Source organism: Panthera uncia, unplaced genomic scaffold (genome assembly GCF_023721935.1).
Source record: "Panthera uncia isolate 11264 unplaced genomic scaffold, Puncia_PCG_1.0 HiC_scaffold_1756, whole genome shotgun sequence".
Lineage (NCBI taxonomy): Eukaryota > Metazoa > Chordata > Mammalia > Carnivora > Felidae > Panthera > Panthera uncia.
In genome coordinates, this window is record NW_026058422.1 from 1 (window position 1) to 26,984 (window position 26,984).

Below are 26,984 nucleotides of genomic sequence, written 5' to 3' on the forward strand. Positions count from 1 at the left end.
AAGAATGATGGGAACAGAATAGAGAAACTATAGGTAACAGGAATATCATGAACAAAGGCGAAAATCATAGGAAAGATATTTGTCTATTTGCAATGAGAAATCTATATGTTGAGTTGTGAGATATGAGATTGAGACGAGGTGATACCAGATGAGAGAGGGTGAATTCAGGGTGAATGTGAATCTGAACAGCCAAACACATACATACATACATACATATTACCTGCTCCAAATCCCACCAATCCACGAGCAACCAACATGTAGTATTTATTATGAGAAGCTGGAACGTGGACATATGCATAGAGGCAGTTAGCCACGACCGAAATGAAGATGGAGACAATAAGAGGTTCTTTTCTTGGTCTATAATTAGACCACAAACCAAATACAGGTGAAGCTACCATTTGGCCAAGACTAAATGAAGCAATAACCCAGCCCAAAAAACTTGCATCAGCTGTCTGATCAATCTGCAGAAAAAAGTACAATGCTTTAAGAATTGTTATCCAAGAAAAGTAAAGTTTAATAAACGACTTAAACACATTTTTCTGACCACATAACATTTCCTATTTAAATAAATAAAAACAATAATTCTAACATATCAGTTTTATAACACTATTACTTATAGTAAGGTATTCAAACTTCTTACAGTATAATTAAATATGCTACCAATTCACTATACACTAGAAACAATACTTGGGAAGCTTCAACTTTTAGAATGATTAGGGGAATATGGTTTATGATTTGGTTCATAAAAATCTTGTTACAAATAATCACATTATATGTATAAACAATAACATCACAAAAGTAAAATGCCATTCTTTAATTCTTATAAAGTAAATACAATTATTTAGACTTATGTTACTCCATAAGCTAAATAGCCATTAGCACTATAAATCTTTTTTTTTTTAACATTTATTTATTATTATTGAGAGACAGACACAGAGCGTGAGCAAGGGAGGGGCAGACAGAGGAGGAGACACAGAACCTGAAGCAGGCTGCAGTCTCTGAGTGTCAGCACAAAGCCCAAAGTGGGCTCGAACTCACAAACCAGGAGATCATGACCTGGGCTGAAGTTGGAGGCTTAACCGACTGAGCCACCCAGGCGCCTCATTTTAATTTTTTTTAACTGAGCACAATAGTCAAATGCTTAAGAGAATAGAAACACAAAAGCTGAAAGATAATTCTCCCATTAAACCTATTATTAATTCTTCCTTTCAACATGGAGGATTCAGGGTTCTACCACTGAACGAGGGTTTATGTGTCATGATAGATGCTGAGGAGAGAACCAAATGATTAAATTCAGAAAATGAAATTCTTTCAAAAAACAGAAAATTTTAGCTTACAAAAGGGACTATGGAATAAATTAACAGATTTAAAAAATATATATATATATGGTAGGCTATATAGTAATTTGGAAACATAAGAACCATTAAATTTTTAGAAATAAGGGGTGCCTCGGTGGCTCAGTCAGTTAAACTTCCGACTTCAGCTCAGGTCATGATCTCACAATCTCTGAGCTCGACCCCCACGTCATGCTCTGTGCTGACAGCCCAGAGCCTGGAGCCTACTTCGGATTCTGTGTCTCCCTCTCTCTTTGCGCCCCCCCACCCCTTGTGCTCGCTCTCTCAAAAATAAATATTTAAAAAAATGTAAATAAATTTTTAGGAAATAAGATTAAACATATATAAAGTGTTAGAACAACTTAAAGACAACCATGGCCTTTTCTAAAGATATTTTTAAATAGTTTAAAATGAAAATGTTTAGGTACATTTTCTTGTGGGGGATGAGAAATAAGAGTGAATACATATAATGATACACAATATTAAAGTTCTAGCCTTAAAAATATCTCTTATTTGGGGCACCTGGGTGGCTCAGTCAGTTAAGTGTCTGACTTTGGCTCAGGTCATGATCTCCCAGTTTGTGAGTTCAAGCCCCACATTGGGCTCTGTGCTGACAGCTCAGAGCCTGGAGTCTGCTTTGGATTCTGTGTCCCTCTCTCGCTGTGCCCCTCCCTCACTCATGCTCTGTCTCTCTTTCTCTCAAGAATAAATAAAACATTAAAAAAAATTTTTTTTTAATCTCTTAATTTAGGCACACTGGTTTTCATTTTCTACCCATATTACCTTTGGCTCCTTTGATCACTCTATTACAAATATAAAATAACTTCATGTCATAAAAATTTTTTAATTAATTTTCAAAAAAGCAGTGAAAACTCAATTTTAATGTTAAATGTGTAGTAGTTTGAAAGCAAAAGAATGAAAGTGTCTTCTCAGGATATCAATTGATCATAGTCAAGTATGTGTTTCAGGGACAGAAGCTGACCCTCGGGGATAGCTCTAACAATATTAATGATATTTGCCAGAGACCAATGGAAACTTTTATTTTAATTGGATACTATTCTTTATGGTGACTGGAAATTGGAATCTGTTAGAAAATTCTGCTAGAATTGTAATAGGAAAGTAAAACGGGTTTGGGAGATACAGGTTCTACACTACAACAGGTGTCACTTCAGTAATTAAACTGTTATCTGCACTCGTGTGTTTCTCTTTTTAACAGTAGTAACAGCATCTCATTTCTGGTCCTCTGGCCACCTCTGGTGATCTCCATCATACCATTTTTGGGATAAAATCTAAACTGTTTATTATGAAAAACTAGCTCACAAGTTGGCCACAGTCTCTTCTCTAGCCTCATCTCTCTGCATGTACCCTTCCCCCAATTCTAACTTCCAGTCACACAGAACTGTCTTAAGTTTCCAAAATGAGTCAAATTCTTTGCCTCCAGGCCTTTGCACTGATTTCTCTACTGTCCCCTTCTACCAGCAATGCCTTCCCAACCTCCTACTCCCTGGCCCCTACCTTTTTTTCAGGAAACCAACTCCTACAGACCTTCAAAACTCAGCTCTGGTATAACTGATTTTTAAAGTCTTCCAGAATTTTAGTTTGGGTTAGCAACATCCCCCTAATAGCCCATGTCTGTCTGCCTGCACCTCTCTCTCTCTCTTCTTTCTCTCTCTCTCATTCTCCCCCCCCCCCCCACACACCCATACTTTTAGACCTTTACTCACGTATACTGTATAGTAACCATCTATAATTAACTTATTTGGTTTGGCACACATCAGTAAAAGTTGGAACTGTATTTTCTCAAAACAAAAACAAAAACGAAACACAAAAGCCCTCCCCCATCCCTGTCATTTCAGGAAAAAAAAAAAAGAAAAGAAAAAAGAAAACAAACCATACACTCCAAAGTACATGGTATTGAATTTCAAACATTACTTTATAAACATGTTAATGATATTGACAAAGTGAAAGTTCTGGAAATCTTCATGCTTTGATATGGGAACTAAGATATGAATATGGGCGTTCCAAGCATTTTTAACTTTTATTTATAGATGATTGCTTATTAATTCAAGTAACAGTCACCAAGTCCTTTACTGTGACAAAAAATGTGCTAGGCAATAAGGATACAAAAGATGAGTTAACACAATTTTTCCAAATCAGGTTTCATCATAGTGAAGTTTCCAGATTTTACTTATCAGGTATTTGAGTAGCTGGTGGTAAAAAATCACATGCTTCAATTTTTTATCTGTCAAATAAGGATAACTTCACAGAGTTGTTAAAAGAATTATTTGAGCAATGTATAGTGCTTAGGGCAATGTCAGCATATATATACACTAAATGAATATTACCTATAGGATATAAAAACTAGTATTTCTTAGAATTTTGTTTTTACTAATATGTCAGTTCTATTATTATATTTTATTATAATTCATGCATTAGTATTCCCACTATCTCCCTAGCCCTATAAAATAACCTATCCTTCCAATTCAAAATCTAATCTTAAGAATATGAATCTTCCTGGATATTTATCCCACCTCTGGGCAACAGAACCTCAGGAATCACTTGGCTGATGGTTGTCCATCAGCCAGGGTCAGAAAGAAGCACATTTCAGAGATTTACACTGGTGCCAAATTCCTTTCAGACAAATAATTTATTGTTTTGTTTTGTTTTCTGAGTTTTTTCTTGGGTGGGGGGGGTGTTCTAGCTTTTTATCTTTCTCACAGATGGCTTTTCAGGTAAGTAATATTTTTCAACATGCTATTGAAAAAGATGGAAGCCTTAAATTAAGCATTAAACAGTTTAAGGTAGTAAGTAACACAGCACTGTGGTTGAGCCAGATTTTGGTTTCAGATAGGTTTGGCTCTGCCATCTTCCAGCTGAGTGACTTGAGCAAGCTACCGAACTTTCTGACTGTGAGTTTCTTCACCTGTCAAACAGGATAGATAATAATCATTTCATAGGGTTGCTATGAATATCAAGAGGTGAAAAGTTTAGTACCGTACCTGGCACATAGTGAGCTTTCACTATTATTATGAAATAACCTGAGAAAGGTTTTTTATTGAAATTGTTTTATTTGTATTGCCAAAGAACTAGTTACAAGTTCATGTACTCACTAAATTTACCCTTGAAGATCTTTCAAATATCTGGAGAAAGGAGTGTACCTTTTCAAAATTCAACATACTGTGCTGAGTAGACCTAATTATTGTAAATACCTTTCTTTTGGTAATTTTGAGGTTAAACAGACTAGATACAGGGATCATAGAAATAAAGAGTTTTGATACATGGAAATATATTTTTGGCAAAGAAAATATTGCTCTAGAATTGTTAAATTTTCCGCTATAATTCTAATCATTCTGCCAGTAAGGAAAGAATTTTTAACATCATGGCTAATAATTTCATGTCATATAAATTTTTATTTATTTTCAAAATAGCAATGTGAATATGGCACCAACTCAGTAAAAAAAATGAAATTTGTATTTTTGTCCTTATTCCTTTTATAATATCATATATTTTAAAAGTTAGCATTTTCAAAAAGTTAAAAATTCATAAAAACTAAAAAATCTAAAATTAAGTATAAAATGTCAATAAGCTTCTTGTATCACAGGCACATTATTTTTAATAATAGGGATAATAGATAATAGGGATAAAGATAATAGGGAAGAAGGGTGGAAGGGAAGGACAGAGGAAAGGAAAGATGAAGGGAGGGACAGCATCTCAGAAAAAAATGCAGAAAAATTTATAAAGGCCCCAGGAACCTAGATTAATTCAAGTAGATACGTCTAATAAATTGTTGGCTATAGATCTAATATGGGCCAAAGCTTAGGATTTAGTCTACAACACACACATACACACACACACACACACACACACACACACAGCCCAATCTCTGGGGAAAACCAACATACAAGGAACAAGTTGGTAAAGAAAACTCAGAAAAGAATTTAATAACAAATATTTAAAGAGCCAAGCCAGGACAGAGTAATGTACGGAAGCTAAGAGAGGGTTTTCAGAAGCAGGGAGAGGTCGACAATGTCAAATACTACCCAAATGTCACGCAAAGGACCGAAAAGTATCTATTTGGTCAGGAATCAAATCATTGGAGACCTTAATAAGAGCAGTTTCATGGTAGCAGAGGAGTGAATCAGACTGTAGCAGGTTCAGGAGTGAATAGGAGGTTGGAGAGTACAGAGAACTCCATTAAGAACCTTAACTGAGGGGCGCCTGGGTGGCGCAGTCGGTTAAGCGTCCGACTTCAGCCAGGTCACGATCTCGCGGTCCGTGAGTTCGAGCCCCGCGTCAGGCTCTGAACTGATGGCTCGGAGCCTGCAGCCTGTTTCCGATTCTGTGTCTCCCTCTCTCTGCCCCTCCCCCATTCATGCTCTGTCTCTCTCTGTCCCAAAAATAAATAAAAAACGTTGAAAAAAAAAATAAAAAAAAAAAAAAAAAAGAACCTTAACTGAAATATTGTTATAGATAACGTCTGCAACTTATATACTGATTTTTAGTAAATTCATTCCTGGAGATTTAAAATAGAATTGACATATATTTATATTATGTTATATGTCAAATAATTTTTTTTTATTTTTTTTTCAACGTTTTTTTTTTATTTATTTTTGGGACAGAGAGAGACAGAGCATGAACGGGGGAGGGGCAGAGAGAGAGGGAGACACAGAATCGGAAACAGGCTCCAGGCTCCGAGCCATCAGCCCAGAGCCTGACGCGGGGCTCGAACTCACGGACCACGAGATCGTGACCTGGCTGAAGTCGGACGCTTAACCGACTGCGCCACCCAGGCGCCCCAAATAATTTTTTTTTAAAGAGTTGGCAGGACTTGATGATTAACTGATGCCAGGGTACCTACTAAACTTGCATCTTCTTGTTAGGCCCTCCTCCCCATCTAGTAACCACAGCATCGAAATACATGTATTATCTATTCTTTTCACAATGTCAACCAGAAAACCCTACGGGAAAGCACAAAAGTATTCCATAGAAATGTCATTTGTACCATTCAGGAATTCAGACTATAAGTAATTTAGTTTCCTTTTTATCAGGGAGAGGGCATTGGTGGGATATGAAAGCGGCTAATAAGTAGGTGAGCATACATCTACATTTGTCTAGGACTATCCAGGTATAATTCTGTTTTCCTGGTATAGTGCTCCCTTCACTTCAAGAGTGTTCTGGTTTGCACAATGAAGCACTGGATCACCTTACTTATAAGCCTCTCTGGAAGAATTATTATCTCAAGTCATGCTAGTAAAGATTAAATCAATAGACTACCAAAGAGACTGTCAAGAAAACTCTTAACTATGTAAGAGTTACTACTACTATAGCTACTTAAGAGAATAATAGATTGAAGTGTACAAACCTTTTGGAGATATGGCCATATTGACATTATCACAATAGAAAATCCTGTAAAGAAGCAAACCCTGTTATTTATACTTAAAATGATGTCATTACTATTTATAGATACAATTTTTTAAACTATAACATGGGCTTTAAAATATCATTCTCAATTTACAAATTTATTCCCCAAAATGTTTAACTTATTAAGCAATGGAATTGTATTTATTAGAAGGGAAATAAATATTAAAGACTTGAAAATCATATGTAATTATGATTATGTCCCTGGTCATAATTGGGGTAATAAAAGCAGAGGACCTGTTTCTCCTTATTCACATGTCTTTACTGTAAACAGAAATAAATTACTGAAAGCTTTGTTAAGTTCTTACAAGCAGAACTGAGTGGACGAAAAGCTACTCTGTTAAAGAGGAAGTGGTAGACTTCTAATGTGTGTTGTTTGGCAGAGATAATCGACAGTAGGGAAGTCTAGGAAAAGGAAAATGATCATATACAGGAGGAATTGGCTATAAAGAACCATGAGGCTTCAAGATGGCTATACCTTAAAAGAAAACTCATTATCTCTGCTACCCTTTATTGCTTAAGAGCTGTAATGATAAACTCCAATCCTATCTGTCAATTTTAAATGTTAGGCATATTCAATCAAAATTCTATAAAGGCCATTAAAAAAAAAAAACACTTTTATTAAGATATACTTCACATACTATACAATCTACCCATTTCAAGCACTCAGGTTAGTGGGTTTTAGTATAATCAAAGATATGTGCAACATCACCACAGTCCATTTTAGAACATTTTAGTCACATCACAAAGAAACTCTGGACGTTTTAGCTACTATTCTGCTGCTTTCCATCCTAATGCTCACCAGCCTGAAGCAACTACTAATCTACCTGTCTCTATAGATTTTCATATGAATAGAATCAGGCAACATGTGGTCTTTTGTGTCTGGCATCTTTCTTAGCATAATGCTTTCAAGCTTCATCCATGTTGTACCAGTATCAGTACTTCATTCTTTTTAGAAAGCTTATATTAAAAATAGTTTAATTATTAGTTTAATTTTAGTGTATTTTGAATTGACATTGACTTTGATGAAAAGCAGACTGAAAGAGTAAACTAATATTTGAAATCAAGGCTCAATTTCACAATCAAGAAACTTAAAAACAGGTAAAATGTTTAACATGTTAATTAAAATCTAAAGTTAAAATAATTCTTTTTTGCCATTAAAATGGAAATTATTTAATTTTAGATAATGGAGTACTAAAAATTAAAAGTATTTCATTTTATTTATTATATTTTATTTTATTTCAATTCCTGTATAGTTAACATTACAGTGCTACATTAGTTTCAGGTATACAATACAGTGATTCAACACTTCTATATATTACCCAGTGCTCATCATGACAAGTGCACTCCTTAATCCCCAATCACCTATTTCACCCATTCTCCTACCTCCCCCTCCCCTCTGATAACCATCAGTTTGTTCTCTATAGTTAAGAGTCAGGGTGCCTGAGTGGCTGAGGTGGTTAAGCGGTTAAGCAACAGACTTTTGCTCAGGTCATGACCTCCCAGTTTGTGGGTTTGAGTCCTGCATTGGTCTGTGCTAACAGCTCAGACAGAGCCTGGAGGCTGCTTGGGATTCTGTGTCTCCCTCTCTCTCTCTCTCAAAAATAAATAAACATTAAACAGTCTATTTCTTGGTTTGTCTATCTCTTTTTTTTTTCCTTTGCTCATTTATTTTGTTTCTTAAATTCTACATACTTGAATTGAGCAAGTATCATATAGCAAAATCATATAGTATCTGTCTTCCCCTGACTAACTTATTTGGCCTAACATTATACACTCTGGCTCCATCCATGTTGCTGCAAATGGCAAGATTTCATTCTTTTTTACAGCTGAATAATATTCTGTTGTTATTAAATAAATTAGAAGTACTTTATTTTTTAAATGTTTATTTTTGAGAGAGTGTGTGCAAAAGTGGGGGATGGTAGAGAGAGAGGGGGACAGAGAATCTGAAGTGGGCTCTGTGCTGACAGCAGAGAACCTGATGAGAGGCTCAAACTCAGAAACTGTGGGATCATGATCTGAGCCAAAGTCAGACACTTAACCAACTGAGCCACCCAGGTGCCCCATAAATTAGAAGTATTTTATTTTATTTTATTTTAACTTTTTAATATTTATTTTTTAGAGAGAGAGTGCGCGCATGCAAGCGGGGGAGGGGCAGAGAGAGGGGAAGACACAGAATATGAAGCAGGCTCTGGGCTCCAAGCTGTCAGCACAGAGACAGAAAAAGGGCTCGAACCTACTAACTTTGAGATTGTGACCTGAGCCAGAGTTGGATGCCCAACTGACTGAGCCACCCAGCTGCCCATGGAAGTTAAATGAAAAAAATTAAAAGCTATTGCAGAGGTTGCTATCGAAACAACACTCATTGTGTAGGTAGAATCCTCCTTCCTGATAGAATCCCATTTTTATTCAGGTATCCATCATTCCTCCACAAAGCCACAGACTTTAAGAGAAACTGTCTCCAACCCAAATTCCAGAGGGTAAATCCAGTTAGTCTAAAGAATTCAATCAGGATAATCCCACTATCCTAGTTGATGATGGGCTTAGAAATTGACAGGGTCCAGTTCTGACCAGTGAAAAGGGAAGGGAAGCCTACTTCAGGACCTCTAAGAAAGGACTCCTTATCTCTGTGCAAGTTTAAAAAAAAAAGTCCCTTTTGATCAATAAAAATTATCATGAATGGATGTGACACCTTGGGCTGCTGCTGCAACCTTGCTATAGTGAAGTCAGTGCATAGAAGAGGAGAAAACCAAAATATATAGTGGGAAACAGAACCAAAACCTCAGTGAACTTCACCTGGAATTGTCCTACTATGGGTATCTTACAAGAAAAAATAAATTACCGTTTAAGCCAATTTGAATCAACATTTTTCCCCTGATATTTGTAGAAGGCACCCTAATAGATACACAGTCCAAAATGAAATTGCATTACAAAGAATTGTTGAAAATATCCTTTATTTTGTACTTTTCTTTCATTTTAGCTTTATTTAAAATATATTTTTACTCAGTGTGAGAGAGTGACTGGGGTAAATAGAAAAGATAAAGAAAAGTAGTTCTAAAAATTTAGTAAAATGGCCTTCAGTAAATCTGTGTCAGGGAAAAGATACCACCTGTAAAATCTGTGCCTATAGACTTAAAGGATCTAAGCTTGGAAAAAGAATGGATTCTTTAAAACACTTTTTTAAAAATTGTCACAGTATTGATAACTCCTATATATATTCATTCTTTATCATTTTAACATAAGTACAGTTCTTAACATTAAAATTTCCTCATGAAGTTTTACTTTTTAGTAACTATATTTTCAGAAATAATGTTAATAGATTAAAATACATCAAGGTATACAGATTAAGATTCTTGCTTTACAATTTGTGTCAATGTGGTGGGTTAGTCAGTTAAGCATCTGACTCTTGATTTTGGCCCAGGTCATGATGTCGAGGCTCATGGGATCGAGCCCTGCTTCAGGCTCTGTGCTGACAGTGTGGAGCCTGCTTGGGATTCCCTCTCTCCCTCTCTCTCTCTGCCCCTCCCCTACTCACTCTCTCTCAAAATAAATAAATAAACTTAAAAAAAATTAAATGAGTTCACAGGCAGCAAAAGAAAAAAAAAACAGATACATTGGACTACATCAAAATTAAAAACTATTGTGAATCAAAAGACACAATCAGTAGAGTAGAAAGAAGAGTCCGAGAATGGTAGAAAATATTCACAAATCATTTATCTGATAAGGAGTTAATATCCAGAGTACATAAAGAACTTCTACAACTGAACAACAAAAACCTAATTAAAAAGTGGGCAAAGGTGGCGCGCCTGGGTGGCTCAGTCAGTTAAGCGTCCGACTTCGACTCAGGTCATGATCTCATGGTCCGTGAGTTCAAGCCCCGCGTCAGGCTCTGTGCTGACAGCTCAGAGCCTGGAGCCTGCTTTGGATTCTGTGTCTCCCTCTCTCTCTGACCCTCCCCTGTTCATGCTCTCTCTCTCTCTGTTTCAAAAATAAATAAACATTAAAAAAAATTAATAAAAAAAAGTGGGCAAAGGACTTTAATAGATATTTCCCCAAAGATATACAAATGGCCAATATGCATATGAAAATATTCCCAACATTACTAATCATTAGGGAAATACAAGCCAAAAAAACCATGAGAGACTACTTCATGCCCATTAGAATGACTAATATTAAATAAACATAAAAGTTGGTAAGGATGTGGAAAAATTTGAACCCTGCCTGTTGGTAGGAATGTACAAATAGTATAGCAGCTATGGAAAACAGTATAGCAGTTCCTCAAAAACTTATAAATAGAATTGTTATGTGATTCAGCAATTCTACTTCTTTTTTTTTTATTATTAATGTTTATTTATTTATTTTGAGACAGGAAGAGAGAGAGCACACAAGCAGGAGAGGGGCAGAGAGGAGAGAGAATCCCAAGCAGGCTCTGCACTGTAAGTTAGTGGCTTTGATGGGGTTTTTGAATGGTGGGGGTTCGAAGCTGACATCCAAGAAACAATTCTTGAGATGTCTTTGGTGCAAAAAAGGTAATTTTATTAAAGCACAGGGACAGGACCCATGGGCAGAAAGGGCTGTGTTATAAAGGTGACCTTTTATATATCATGGAGTTGGGGAAGATAAAGCCAAGAGGAAGTTCCTAAAGGGATTTTCATATGTTAAAGAAGATTCATAATACAACAGAGGCCTAGGAATTGTCAAGCTAAGGTTGTTTTTCCTCTAGTAAGGCATACATTAGGACAGTAGGGGGTTCCTGGAGAAAGCCCGAACTCCTTTCCTTAGTCATTTCTTTACAATCGCTGCCCTTTGTTAAAATAGTATATAATCCCCCAGCTCTAACCATTTCTTTGGAGTTTTCACTTTTCTATAATGTATAGTGTATAGGTCTGTATAATGTAAAAATAACTAACATCAAATAAATGTATAAGCTTTTTTTCTTGTTGATCTGTCTTCCATTGCTTTATTTTGAAGGTACCAGCTACAGAACCTAAGAAAGTAGAGGAAAAGATTTGCCTCCCCACCATATATACAATAGACTATTATTTAGTCTTCAAAAGAAAGGAAATTCTGACTCATACTATAACATGGATGAACCTTGAGAATATTATGCTAAATAAAATCAACCATTTGCAAAAAGAAAAATACTGTATGATTTCACTTATATGAAATATCTAGAATCATCAAATTCAAAGAAACAGAAAGTATGGTGGTTTCCAGGGCCTGGGAGGAGGGGGAAATGAGGAGTTGTTTAATGGGTAAAGAGTTTTAGTTCTGCAAGATGAAAACATTCTGAAGATTGGTTATTTAACCATGTAGATATATGTAACACTTCTGATCTTAGAAATGGGTAAGATGGGAAATTTTATGTGATTTTTACTAAAATACAAAATAATTAAAAAAATGAAGTGACATTAAAATAAGATACTTTATCTGAAATTTTTAAATTCTATATAATTTCTAATACTTACCTACACTGCTGAAAAACATAGTAAGATACAGAATCCTAATAGATATCCATCGGCTCTTATAATGCTCTTCAGTTTCTATAATATCCCATTCTCTAGGTGTAAAGAAGAAAAAAGTAGTTTAATGTTATCTCATTATGTGCAAATCTTTCTGTGGCACAATTTTATTTTCTCTCCCCTAAAGTAATAAAAATGCTATGACAAAGCTATAATTTATTAATATTGATATTTGCTGTACTAATTATCTATGAATAAGCAATATTTCTGTGAATTTCCATGGATTATACTTGTGCTTTATTACACATAGAAACTTGGGAGACATGAGGTAGCTTAAAAAGGCATAACATTTTGTCAACCAATTATTTTGATATCATTGACTTACTACAAATTGAGTGTTGGAATTTGTCAAACTGACAAAATAAAGTCTATCAAAATAAATCAAATAAACTAGCTACAATTAGATCTCACACTGATGGGATATACAACTATTACATATTTTAAAAAAATGATTACTGTCATCATTATGACATGTTCTACTTGAGGACAGTAAATTGACTTTGCTGTAGGAAGCTATTTTGGCAGGGTACTTTCAGCAAAATTAATATAGAAATGACACCAGAAAAGTTTAATGTGACCTAAGACATTCCTAGTCCTGGGACCTCTAGAACACTTGCCTTTGCTCCAACATGAGTTACCAGACAAGTCTGTTAGTTGACTAAAGAAGAGTCCAAGGTCCCTCTAGACTGGGTTGATCTCTCATATAAGCCTGTGACCTGGAGTAAGGGCAATATATTAAGCACACACACTACTTCAAGGATCTAGGGGATACATGTATCATTACATTTTTACATACACATATAGAATGAGTTAACAAATTTACCTTAATATGAACAATATGTTTTCAAATAATTAAGATAAACACAACAGGCAAAATGCCTTCTTATGTTTAAAAGAAATTTTCTAAAATAGACCTTAGAGTTGTCAACTTAGTCTTCAAAAAAGAAACTTTTTTTTTCAGATGTGTTGTGACTGGGAGTGGTAGAGAGTGAATGAAGAAGAAAGATAATATTAATTAGATCTACTATGTGCCAGGTATGTTAGTTATTGATACAATATATATGAATATGCCATTCCCTAAAAATAGACCTTTCACCATAATGTAGCATACTTGAAAAATAGCAGAATCCCAAAGGCCTATAAAGATCTTCCTTGACTTACAGTTGGGTTACCTTCCAACAAACCTATTGCAAGTTGGAAAAGATTAAGTTAAAAATGCATTTAATACATCTAACCTACCAAATATCAGAGCTTAATACCTCATTCTACCTTAAACAGGCTCAGAACACTAACATTAGCCTATGGTTGGGCAAAATCACCTAACACAAAATGTATTTCATTACAAAGTATTGAATATCTCATGTAATTTATAAAATACTGTACTAAAAATGAGAAATGCAATGTTTGTATGGGTACAATGGTTGGAAGTGTATAGATTGGCTACTCTGGTGATCACATGACTGATTGGGAGCTGAGGCTCGCTGCCACTATCTCGCACTGCAAGAATATTCTACCATTCCTACCCCAAGAAAAGATCAAGATTCAAAACGTGAAACATGGTTTCTACCAAAAGTGATCACTTTCGCACCAATGTATCATTGAAAAATCTTAAGTTAAACCATTATAAGTTGGGGACCATCTGTATTTGGAAATCAGTATTTTGGAATTTGGAATACATAATGCAGATGATTACATAGCAGGAAAAGGTATGCACCATTCAATCCCACAGCACTGTATTCTGGTATTACTTCCAGCACGGGGTATTACACTTTTAATGAACCCATTATTATTTCCTGGAGATCAAAAATGAAACTGACCATCATAAATAAGGACTATCATTAAAATAAGCCTGGGGGCGCCTGGGTGGCTCAGTCGGTTAAACGTCCGACTTTGGCTCAGGTCATGATCTCGCGGTTTGTGAGTTTGAGCCCCATGTCAGGCTCTGTGCTGACAACTTGGAGCCTGCAGCCTGCTTCAGATTCTGTGTCTCCCTCTCTCTCTGTCCCTCCCTCACTCACACTCTGTCTCTCTCTCCTTCAAAAATAAATAAACGTTAAAAAAAAAATAAGCCTGAAAATGTCAAATAACTGTTTTGCTCAGATCTTATCTAAGTTAGGAAACCAGAGAAGTAAATAATTTGATTGTGAAAAAAATGTAATAAAATTGTTTATTTGAGAGACTTCAACTTGATTTGGAGCTCAGTCAAAACTTCCTTTTTTTAATGACAGCTATTAAATATTGAAAGAATGACAGAATTATAAAATCACTATTTAATACCTAGTTTCCATGTAATAATGGATGAAAGCAAGGGTCATTCATGGATACAAAAACAACTGGTTGAAAGGTTGGTGAGGACAGGATAGTCACAGGGCCTCAAAGTATCACCTCACTATCTACTTTCCAATTACAAAATGGAAATTAAGTTTTATACCACTCACCCTCTTTTTGTTTTTATTTTTAGAGAGAGGGACACACACACACACACACACACACACACACACACAGATGCAAGTGGGGGAGGAGAAGACAGGGAGGCACAGAATTTGATGCAGGCTCCAAGCTGTCAGCATAGAGCCCAATGTGGGGTTCGAACTCATGAACCACGAGATCATGACCTGAGCCGAAGTTGGACATTTAACTGACTGAACCACCCAGGCACCCCAGCAGTCACTCCCTTAACCAAGTGGTCAAGCTTGGCATCCCCAATAGTGGGATGGCCTAGCATTTGATGTCTTCTAACATTAATATATTGACATATTCTCAACATAACCCGTGGGATGTCCATGCCAGGAATGTTTGACGAGGACCTATTTAAAAAAAAAAAAAAAAAAAACAGGCCAGGGGAGGGACCAAGATGGTGGAACAGCATGGAAGTTTTTTTGCATCCCTTGTCCTGAAATACAGCCAGATCAACACTAAACCATTCTGCACACCTAGAAAACTGATTTGAGGATTCACACAACAATCTGCACAACCTGAACCAGATAATTCAGCAGGTCCTCAACACAGAGAGGTGAATTGGAGGAGAAAGTCGTGGAGGGCACAGAGCTGGTTTTGCTTGTGGAGAGAGGACGGAGATGGGGAGAGTACAGAAAGCATCCCCCCTGCCCGAAAGCAGCTGGAGAGAAAAGAAAGTATGCAAGGGGCTGAACAAAAAGGGAGAAAGGAGCAAAGAGAAGATTTAAATTCTATTAAGACTATAAACGGGGGGAGTCCAGAGTCTGAAGCTCTGCAGCTTGATACGTGGTGGTGCACTGGTAGGAAGGGTGAATCCCCAGGAGCAGTGGGTGAGGTCCTCAGGGTCCTCAGGTCACACAGGGAGAGGCAGTTCCCTTGCTGGGAGGACATTTGGTAGAGGCTGTGCAGCCTCCCCACAGGCAAAGGTCCAGTGGACCCCGGACAACAACCACATTGGCTGGTGCTGGAACAAGGATGTTAAGGGGTAAGCCTGGTGCCAGATGTGTGTGATTTTCCATAATCCCTGAAATGCTGCTGCTACATGACCACGTGAACTTTTTCTGGGGTGGGCTGGAACCCAGACGCAGTCCTTGGGCATCAGCAGCAGCATGGTCTCCGGAACGTTCCTGGGGTAGGGCCAGCACCCAGCCATTGCTCAGTGAGACCCTTCCCAAGAAGGTCTGAGCTGGTCAAAGCCACAGTCCCTCAGAAGTGAGGGGTTGGGAAACACACCCACATCTGAGATAAAACATAGGAGGGAGGTGCCACCAGGCAACCTGGTGGCTTGGTCACGGACAGTGTAAAAGCGGGGGAGTGGATGGAAGCTGGAGAAAAAGGAGGGGTGTGCAATTGCTGGTTGGGGAGAGCACAGAGTTCTGATACTAGATGCTGGGTAGATGGGTGATGCCATTTTCACACCTCCCACACAAGCACATTCACGCCTACATGTGCCACAGCAATCCACCCCAGTAAACTAAGCAGCGGCATCTAATAGAGAACGGAGCTGATACACCAAGCCCTGCCCAACTGGACCAACCTCACTCTCCAGAAACAACACAAGTCTCTCCACCTGCTTAGTTTATGGACTATAAAATGCTTCATAGTTTGACTTCTAGGGGAAACCGATGTAATTTCAATCGTACTTCAGTCTGTTTGCTGAACCAACTATTCAACTTTTTTTCCTTTCTTTTCTTATTCTTGAATATATAAAGAGAAAAAATTTATTTTTATTCTCCATTTCTATCAAAAATATTTTTAATTTTTTTCTATATATTTTTTTACTTTTTTGTAAATTTTTCTTTTTTTTTTAAATTTTTTTTTTAACGTTTATTTATTTTTGAGACAGAGAGAGACAGAGCATGAATGGGGGAGGGTCAGAGAGAGAGAGGGAGACACAGAATCTGAAACAGGCTCCGGGCTCTGAGCTGTCAGCACAGAGCCCCACGCGGGGCTCGAACCCACAGACCGCGAGATCATGACCTGAGCCGAAGTTGGCCACCTAACCGACTGAGCCACCCAGGCGCCCCTTTTTTGTAAATTTTTCAAATTCTATTTTTTACTTCCATCATTTCATTTTATTCTTTCATTGTATTCATTTTTTCAAATTTTCAAACATTTTCCTTTTTTTTTCTTTTCTTATCTTTCCCTTTTTTCTCTGATCTATCAAGCTCATTTTAGCAACAAGACCAGAACACACCTAGGATCTAGCAACCTTTATTTGATTTTTGTGTGTTGCTTTTAATTTTTTAATTTTAATTTTTTTACCTTATTAATTCTTTTTCTTCCTTCAAAATGATGAAATGAAGGAATTTACCCCAAAAGAAAGAACAGGGAGAAATGACAGCCAGGGACTTAATCAACACAGATACAAGCAAGATGTCTGAACCAGAATTTAGAATCACGATAATTAGAATACTAGCTGGAGTTACAGATTAGAATCCCTTTCTGCATAGATAAAAGCTAGTCAGGATGAAATAAAAAGTGCTATAATTGAGCTGCAATCTCCAATGGATGCCACAGCAGCAAGAATGGAATGAGGGAGAGCAGCAAATCAGCAATACAGAGGACAAATTTATGGAGAACAATGACGCAGAAAAAAAGAAGGAGACTAAGGCAAAAGAGCATGATTAAGAATTAGAGAAATCAGTGACTCATCAAAAAGGAACAGCATCAGAATCATAGGGGTCCCAGATGAAGAGAGAGAGAAAGGGGTAGAAGAGTTATGTGAACAAATCATAGTGGAAAAGTTCCTAACCTGGGGAAAGACACAGAAATCAAAATCCAGGAAGCACAGAGGACTCCCATTAGTTTTGACAAAAACCAACCATGAACAAGGCATATCATAGTCAAATTCACAAAATACTCAGGCAAGGAAAGAATCATGAAAGCAGCAAGGGAAAAAAGTCCTTAACCTACAAGGGAAGACAGATCAGGTTTGCAGCAGACCTATCCACAGAAACTTGGCCAGAAAAGAATGGCAGGATATATTTGATGTGCTGAATCGGAAAAATATGCAGCCAAGAATTCTTTATCCAGAAAGGCTGTCATTCAAAATAGAAGTAGAGATAAAAAGTTTCCCAGACAAACAAAACTTAAAGGAGTTTGTGACCAATAAACCATCTCTGCAAGAAATTTTAAGGGGGACTCTCTGAAGGGAGAAAAGATGGGGAAAAAAAAAAAAAGACCAAAAGCAACAAAGACTAGAAAGGACTGGAAAACACCACCAGAAACTCCAAATCTACAGGCAACATAATGGCAATAAATTTTTATCTTTCAGTACTCACTGTAAATGTCAATGGACTAAATGCTCCAATCAAAAGACACAGGGTAACAGAATGGATAAGAAAACAAGATCCATCTATATGCTGTTTACAAGAGACCCAATTTAGACCTAAAGACACCTAAGGATTGAAAGTAAGGGGATGGAGAACCATCTATCATGCTAGTGGTCACCAAAAGAAAGCCAGAGTAGCCATACTTATGTCAGACAATCCAGATTTTAAAATAAAGACTGTAACAAGAGATGAAGAAAGGTATTATATCATAATTAAGGGGTCTATCCACCAAGAAAATCTAACAATTGTAAACATTTATGCTCCAAATGTGAAGCACCAAAATATATAAATCAATTAATCACAAACGTAAAGAAACTCATTGATAGTACTACCAGAATAGTAGGAGATTTCAACACCCCACTCACAGCAATGGACAGATCATCCAATCAAAATATCAACAAGGAAACAATGGCTTTGAATGACACACTGGACCAGATGGACTTAACAGATATATTCAGAACATTTCATCCTAAAGCAGCAGAATACACATTCTTCTCCAGTGCACATGGAATGTTCTAAAGAATAGATCACATACTGGGACACAAATCAGCCCTCAACAAGTACAAAAAGATCAAGATCATACTGTGCATATTTTCAGACAACTCTATGAAACTCGAAATCAACCACAAGAAAAAATGTGGAAAGATAACGAATACTTGGAGACTAAACACCATCATACTAAAGAATGAATGGGCTAACGAAGAAGTTAAAGAGGAAATTGGGGCACCTAGGTGGCTCAGTCGGTTGAGCGTCCGACTTCAGCTCAGGTCATGATCTCAAGGTCCGTGAGTTCGAACCCCACACCGGGCTCTATGCTGAGGGCTCAGAGCCTGGAGCCTGTTTCAGATTCTGTGTCTCCTTCTCTCTCTTTGACCCTCTCCCGTTCATGCTCTGTCTCTGTCCCAAAAATAAATAAACGTTAAAAAAAATTTTTTTTAAATAAATAAAAGAAGTTAAAGAGGAAATTAGAAAGTACATAGAAGTGAATGAAAATGATAACACCACAACCCAAAACCTCTGGGACACAGCAAAGGCGGTCATAAGAGGGAAGTATATGGCAATCCAGGCCTTTCCAAAGAAGGAAGAAAGGTCACAGGTAGACAACTTAACCCTACACCTTAAAGAGCTGGAAAAAGAACAGCAAATAAAACCCAACACCAGCAGAAGATAGGAAATAATAAGGATCAGAGCAGAAATCAATAATTTCAAAACCAAGAAAACAGTAGAACAGATGGTTATTTCAAAGAATTAAAAAATTGACAAACCCTCACCCAATTTGATCAAAAAGAAAAAGGAAAGGACCCAAATAAATAAAATCAAGAATGAAAGAGGAGAGATCACAACCAACACAGCAGAAATAAAAACAATAATAAGAGAATATTATAAGCAATTATACGCCAATAAAATTGGCAATCTGGAAGAAATGGACAAATTCCTAGAAACATAAATTACTAAAACTGAAATAGGAAGAAATAGAAAACTTGAACAGACCCATAACCAGTAAAGAAATCGAATTACTAATCAAAAATCTCCCAAAAAACAAGAGTCTGGGGCCAGATGGCTTTTCAGGGGAATTCTACCAACATTTAAAGAAGAGTTAACACCTATTCTCTTGAAGTTGTTCCAAAAAATAGAAATGGAAGGAAAACATCCAAACTCTTTCTATGAAGCCAGCATTACTTGATTCCAAAACCAGACAAAGACCCCACTAAAAAGGAGAACATAGACCAATTTCCCTGATGAACACGGATGCAAAAATCTGCAACAAGATACTAGCCAACCAGATCCAACAATACATTACAAAAACTATTCACCATGACCGGGTAAGATTTCTACCTGTCATGCAGGGCTGGTTCAATATCCACAAAACAATTAATGTGAAACATCACATCAATAAAAGAAAGGGCAATAATCACATGATCCTCTGAACAGATGCAGAGAAAGCATTTGACAAAAAAACAGCATCATTCTTGATAAAAACCCTCAGGAAAGTAGGGATAGAAGGATCATACCTTGAGGTCATAAAAGCCATATACAAAAGACCCAACGCTAATATCATCCTCAATGGGGAAAAATTGAAAGCATTTCCCCTTAGGTCAGGAGCAAGACAGGGAGGTCCACTCTCACCACTGTTATTCAACATAGTATTGGAAGTCTTAGCCTCAGCAATCAGACAATACAAAGAAATAAAAGGCATCCAAATTGGCCAGCAGGAGGTCAAATTTTCTCTCTTCACAGATGACATGTTACTCTAAATGGAAAGTCCAAAAGACTCCACCAAAAAACTACTAGAACTGATCCATGAATTCAGCAAAGTAGCAGGATACAAAATCAATATACAGAAATTGGTTGCATTCCTATACACCAATAATGAAGCAACAGAAAGAGAAATCAAGGAACTGATCCCATTTACAACTGCACCAAAAACCATAAATACCTAGGAATAAATCTAACCAAAGAGGTAAAAAAAAAATTTATACACTGAAAACTACAGAAAGCTTATGAAAGAAACTGAAGAAGACACAAAAAAATGGAAAAATATTCCATGCTTCTGGATAGGAAGAACAAATACTGTTACGTCAATACTACCCAAAGCAATCTACATATTTAAGGCAATACCTATAAACACCAGCATTCTTCACAGAGCTAGAACAAACAATCCTAAAATCTGTATGGAACCAGAAAAGACCCCGAATAGCCAAAGCAATCTTGAAAAAGAAAACCAAAGCTGGAGGCATCACCATCCCAGACTTCAAGATGTATTATGAAGCTGTAATCATCAAGACAGTATGGTACTGGCATAAGAACAGACACTCAAATCAATGGAACAGAATAGAGAACCCAGAAATGGACCCACAAACGTATGGCCAACTAATCCTTGACAAAGCAGGAAAGAATATTCAATGGAATAAAGACAGTCTCTTCAGCAAGTGGTGCTGGGAAAACTGGACAGCGACATGCAGAAAAAGGAACCTGGACCACTTTCTTACACCCTACACAAAAATAAAGTCAAAATGGATGAAAGACCTAAACATAAGACAGGAAGTCATCAAAATCCTAGGCGAGAAAGCAGGCAAAAACCTCTTTGACCTCGGCTACAGCAACTTCTTATCTAACACGTGTCCAGAGGCAAGGGAAACAAAAGCAAAAATGAATTACTGGGACCTCATCAAAGTAAAAAGCTTCTGCACATCGAAGGAAACAATCAACTAAACTAAAAGGCAACTGACAGAATGGAAGAAGATATTTGCAAATGACATATCAGATAAAGGGTTAGTATCCAAAATCTATAAAGAACTTCTCAAATCAACACCCCCAAAACAAATAATCAGGTGAAGAAATGGGCAAAAGGCATGAATAGACACTTCTCCAAAGAAGACATCCAGATGGCCAACTGACACACAAAAAGATGCTCAACATCACTCATCATCAGGGAAATACAAATCAAAACCACAATAAGATACCACCTCACACCTGTCAGAATGGCTACAACTCCAGGCAACAACAGATGTTGGTGAGGATGCAGAGAGAGATGATCTCTTTTGCACTGCTGGTGGGAATGCAAACTGGTGCAACCACTCTGGAAAACAGTATGGAGGTTCTTCAAAAAATTAAAAATAGAACTACCCTACGACACAGCAATTGCACTACCAGGTATTTATCCACAGCATACAGGTGTGCTGTTTCGAAGGGACACATGCACCCCAATGTTTACAGCAGCACTATCAACAATAGCCAAAGTATGGAAAGAGCCCAAATGTCCATCAATGAATGAGTAGATAAAGAAGATGTGGTATATATATACAATGGAGTATTACTCGGCAACCAAAAAGAATTAAATCTTGCCATTTGCAGCAATGTGTATGGAACTAAAGGGTATTATACTAAGTGAAATTAGCCGGAGAAAGATAAATATCATAAGACTCAACTCATATGATGACTTTAAGATATAAAACAGATGAACATAAGGGAAGGGAAGCAAAAATAACATAAAAACAGAGAGGGGGACAAAACATAAGAGACTCTTAAATACAGAAAACAAAGGGTTGCTGGAAGGGTTGTGGGAGGGGGGATGGGTTCAGTGGGTAAGGGGCTTAAGGAATCTACTCCTGAAATCATTGTAGCACCATGTGCTAACTAACTTGGATGTAAATTATAATAAATAAATAAATTATAGAAAAAATGAAACATTCCTATTAAGAAAAAAAAGAAGAAACAGTCCAAGGGCACCTGGCTGGCTCAGTCAGTGGAGCATGGGACTTTGATCTCAGGGTCAGTGGTTCAAGCCCCAAGTTGGGCATGAAACCTATTTAAAATAAAGATTTGGGGAGGGTGGGTGATGGGTATTGAGGAGGGCACCTGTTGGGATGAGCACTGGGTGTTGTATGGAAACCAATTTGACAATAAATTTCATATATTGAAAAAAAAATAAATAAAATAAAGATTTAAAAAAAAGAAGAAGAAACAGGCCAAACATCCAGAATGTGAGATGTTCTACAGAACACTGACCTAGACTTGTTAAAGGATTCAATGTTGGGAAGAATAGAGAGAAAAGATCAGGGAACAGTTTATAGGTTGAGAGAGTATAAAAAACCTATAACAATGCATGACCATTAGTTGGATCCTATTAAAAAAAAAACAATAGCTATAAAGTACAGTTTTGGAACAAATGAATATTCTTCAGTTTAGACTGTATATTGCATGATATTCTGCATTAGTATTATATTTTTACCTATGATAACAGTGATGCAGTTGTATAAAAGAATGTTTATATTTTGAGAAGATGCAGGCTACACACTGAAATACTTGGGATAAAAGTGTCATGATATCTGCAACCTACTTTTCAGTAGTTTGGCAAAAGAGAGCTGTATGTGTATAGAGATTTGAGGAGTGTGAACAAGGCTAATGGTTAGTCACAGGGTATACAGGTGTTCATTGTACCGCTTTTTCAATTTTTCTATGGATTTGAAATTTTTCAAAATAAAGAAATTTACTTTTTCCTTCTTTTTAATTCAAAAAGTATAATTTTAGTGAAGAAGTATATCTTTCTACTTTGTTAGAGAGAGTAAGAACATTGGAGTATAGCTGTTCTTCAATGAAGTTTCAATTTTTACTGTATTTTGTTAATTTTGATGATTCAACCATGTCACATGGCTAAGACTGAGTTTCTAAGGTTTCTGTCTTGTATTTCAAAGGCATAAGAATGAATGCTGCACTTCCAAGGCAATTTAACTTTTTGATTCCTTTCGACTATTACTGCTGTCATCTGATATTAGTTCTCCGTTTGAGATTCTCCTTTAAGTGAAATTATAATGTTAGAGTTTTGTCCCGCTCAACATTTTCATTTCAAACTATAATACATCAAATGATAATATGTGTATCAAGCCTGTAACTTAAAAACTAGAAAGAATTCATGATATGCTGGAGTGAATTGGTCACCAAAATAAGTTAGATAAAAGTTAACAGAAATAAAGTGCCAAATTTAGGTTCAATAGATCATTATTTAATACAAGGAGCCTTGGATAAATAGCAGTTCTTTATTTTCAAAAAATGATTCTAGATTTACTGGGGGGAAAATAAAATTACACATTTATTAGAGAGAGCATCTGTGAACTACTGAAGAGCAAAAAAGAACCTATATCCAAAGAAGATAAGAGAAAGAAGTGTGTGCTCACTGACAGAATAGTGTAATGGTGTTACCGTACAGAATTTAGAAGACAGAAATAAATTGAGAATGTTCTATAAGGATATGCTCTACAAGACCAGAAGTCATAGCAATATTTGTATTACAGAAATTACGCTGGAGTTGCAAAGAAAAATTTTAAGCACTTGTAACATTTTAGGATATTGTCGGAAAGGGATCAGCAAACTATAGTCCTCAATCCAAACCCAGCCTATCACCTGTTTCTAGATCACCAGTGAACTAAGAATAGTTGTTACTATTTGAACATATTTGTGAGTACTTGTGATCAACTTAATAGAAAACATTAACTTTTGGGGCGCCTGGGTGGCTTAGTCGGTTAAGCGTGCAATTTCATTTCAGGTCATGATCTCACAGTTCATGAGTTCGAGCCCCGCATCAGGTTCTGTGCTGACAGCTCAGAGCTTGGAGTCTGCTTTGGATTCTGTGTTTCCCTCTCTCTCTGCCCTCCCCCACTCACACGCTGTCTCTCTTTCTCTCAAAAATAAACATTAGAAAAAAATTTTTTTAAAGAAAACATTAACTTTTAACTCTGTTAAGCAAAATGCCACCCCTGAAATCTATTCCTCATTGATTTGTATTACAAAAAGATTTTACTCATTTATTATAAATTTCATTATCAAATTTTTTGTGAGAATTTGTTTTCTTTCTTGTTATCTAAGTACCCGTACCTTTGATTTTGCCTCTTGTTCTGCAAAGCCTAAAATATTTACCATCAGGACCTTTACAGAAAAAATTTGCCAACCTCTGTTCTCTCAAACATTGTAGACAGAGTCAGTGGAGACCACCCAGGACTCATCAGACCAATAAACTAAAACTAACCTTCCTAGTGAGGAAAAGTTGGTGGTGAACTAGGCTGAAGTTCCTACAATTTACTCAAAGTGAATACCGCTTGTCCATTACATATTTGTTCACTTTACTAGAGAATCCAACTGTATTTTTAAAGATGGTATACTTATTGAATTATTCTCAAAATATCTTATTTTTAAAATGCTAAATCTAGGATCTCAGTCAAGTACTGTTTATGGACAGAACATCTGAATTTAGATGCACCTTAATGAGCCTCAATCACAAGGACGTAATCAAAGCCAAAAGTAAGTCCTTTTTTAAAAGCAATTTGGACACAGTGACAGAATGTATAGCAAGACCACATCTAACCATTAACTCAAAGATCCTGAATCTATCTGGAAGATAGCCAAGAACCTGGAAGAAGCAGAAGTTTGAGAAATCCAAATTTGGCAATCTATGCACTGAAACACGTGCATTTGACTAATAAGACAGATCGTTAGCCCTAGTCATAGCTTCCATATTCTAACTACACATAGTTCTATTAAGCTTAGATATGGTTTTCAAAATAGCAGCAAACTAGAAGTCTGAAAATAAAGTTGGGAGAAGAGAGGTTGCTGACAGAAACAAAAACAAAAGTTGTCAAAAGATAATAAAAACATTATGGGGAATAGTCAGCCACCAACAGAATAGGCAGAAAAACTAAAAAGTAAACAGAAAACATTAAAAGTGTAGCAAGTGCAGAATAAATTGGTAAGGAAGTGTAAGAAAGTAGTGTAGAAGAAAAAAACTAATATAGAAGCAAATAGTCCAAAATGTCTCAATAGGCCCTGAGGACATCACTCTATTATGACACATTTCAACATTGATAATAATTGTATTGATCTCAATTTAAAATATAGGTAATCTGCAATGCCTATATTCCGTTTAGTAAACTGGGGACCAGAGAGATACACTGTCCAGAGTTTCAAACAAAGTGGTTAAAATAAAAGTTTGGTGCTTTAGAGACAAATGAGCAAAAATTAACATGGTGGTTGACAGCTTAACTGTGCATTAAATTACTTGATAAATTAGGCTTCAAACATAATGATACTTAATTCCATTTTCTTAAAAACAAAAATAGATTCTTAATTGCGGAGTAAGAGACAAACTGTAACAATTCTAAATTGCTGTCCATAAACTAGGATTAAAATAACTGGAAATAATAAAGGGCGACCTAAGAGAGGTATCTTCAAGCATCGATTAAAACCCTCATTTCGGAACTTCTGGGAGACGTGTAAAGTGATGAGTTCTGTAGAGGAATGCAGAATGTAGACACTTAAAGGCTGCAACACTGTTGGAATGAAAGCAGTTTGAGTTTCTCTGACACCTTCACCAGAACCCTCTGGCTCACCGCGGACCTCTTTTCTCAGGCGCAGGAGCACATCTGCCTGTCTCACCCGACCTGCCGCAGCCTCCCGCCGCCCTGAGACCCATCTTTCGGTTCCGTAAGGCTGACGCCAGGAAAGAGGCCAGTCCCAATAGCGCAGGAAGATGAGGGGGCTTTCTCCCAACATCCGCTCACCTGCTTCCGGGTGTGCGGTCGCCTAAGAGCGGCTCCTGCTCGGTGTCGATCCCCGGACTCGCCATAGTTACACCGCCTACGAGGCGGAGGCCTACTCTCGCGACACCTCCTGCTCCCCTCCCTTCTCACTTGGCCAAAGCTGTCAAAAGAAGCCGGCAAGTGCGCGTGCGCGCCCACCAACTAGAAGTGGGTGGAGCGCCCCGAGGTCAGTGACGGAGTCACGGCGTAGTCTGGACCCGGCAGGGCGGGAAGAGGTCAGGGGCGGGGCCCTGTGTCCTAGCTTTCTTACGTCCATCGGTACCTCGTTGCCTCCCAGGACTTCGTGGGGAACAGCGGGGGAGGGGTTAAGGGCGTGACTAAACGGCTACCCCGCCCCGGGCTCGTCCCTCTCTGTAGGCTTCGCTTTCTGCGCCCCCTTGCTCCTACGTGCCTGGAGAGGTTGCAGTCGCTGCAGTTGGGGCTCCGACCGAAGGCAAGTCCTGGGAGCCCCGGAAGGACAGTGCCGGGAGGCTCGGCCAGCTGGACAGCAGGCGCCCTAAGAACGGCCATTGGGTAAGTAGCCGGTCCAGGCCGCACTCCCCCAGCCTTCAGCACTGCGTACGTGCCAGGAGGCAGGGACTGGGGGCGCAGGGCTTGGCCGGAGACGCGGGGGCGCGCTCTGGCCGACCCGGGTGAGTTAGGCTGGCAGGCGGTCCCTTTACCCCTATGGAGGGTGGAATTGTCTCGGTGCTGTTGTTTTCTCGCTCCGCTAACTACAAAGGCATCTTACCGGTAGTGCCTTGTTTGGGCCTGGATGGTGGTTCTGAAGGTGGGGACCCTCAAATCGGCATCTTACTGCTGCCTGCGCCGACTGGGGGATTCAGTCAA

At 37.6% G+C, this 26,984-nt stretch overlaps 1 protein-coding gene across 1 annotated transcript; it reads right to left on the bottom strand.

The window, feature by feature from the left end:
• Positions 1-6: 6 nt before the first annotated feature.
• LOC125917359 (major facilitator superfamily domain-containing protein 8-like) lies at positions 7-26,794 on the bottom strand. Its single transcript, XM_049623581.1, has 4 exons — positions 26,118-26,794; positions 12,221-12,312; positions 6,697-6,740; positions 7-461 (listed from the first exon to the last, which is right to left on the bottom strand). The coding sequence occupies exons 1-4, from the start codon at positions 26,180-26,182 to the stop codon at positions 165-167; spliced, it is 498 nt and encodes a 165-aa protein (XP_049479538.1). The 5' UTR covers positions 26,183-26,794; the 3' UTR covers positions 7-164.
• Between the last annotated feature and the right edge of the window lie 190 nt (positions 26,795-26,984).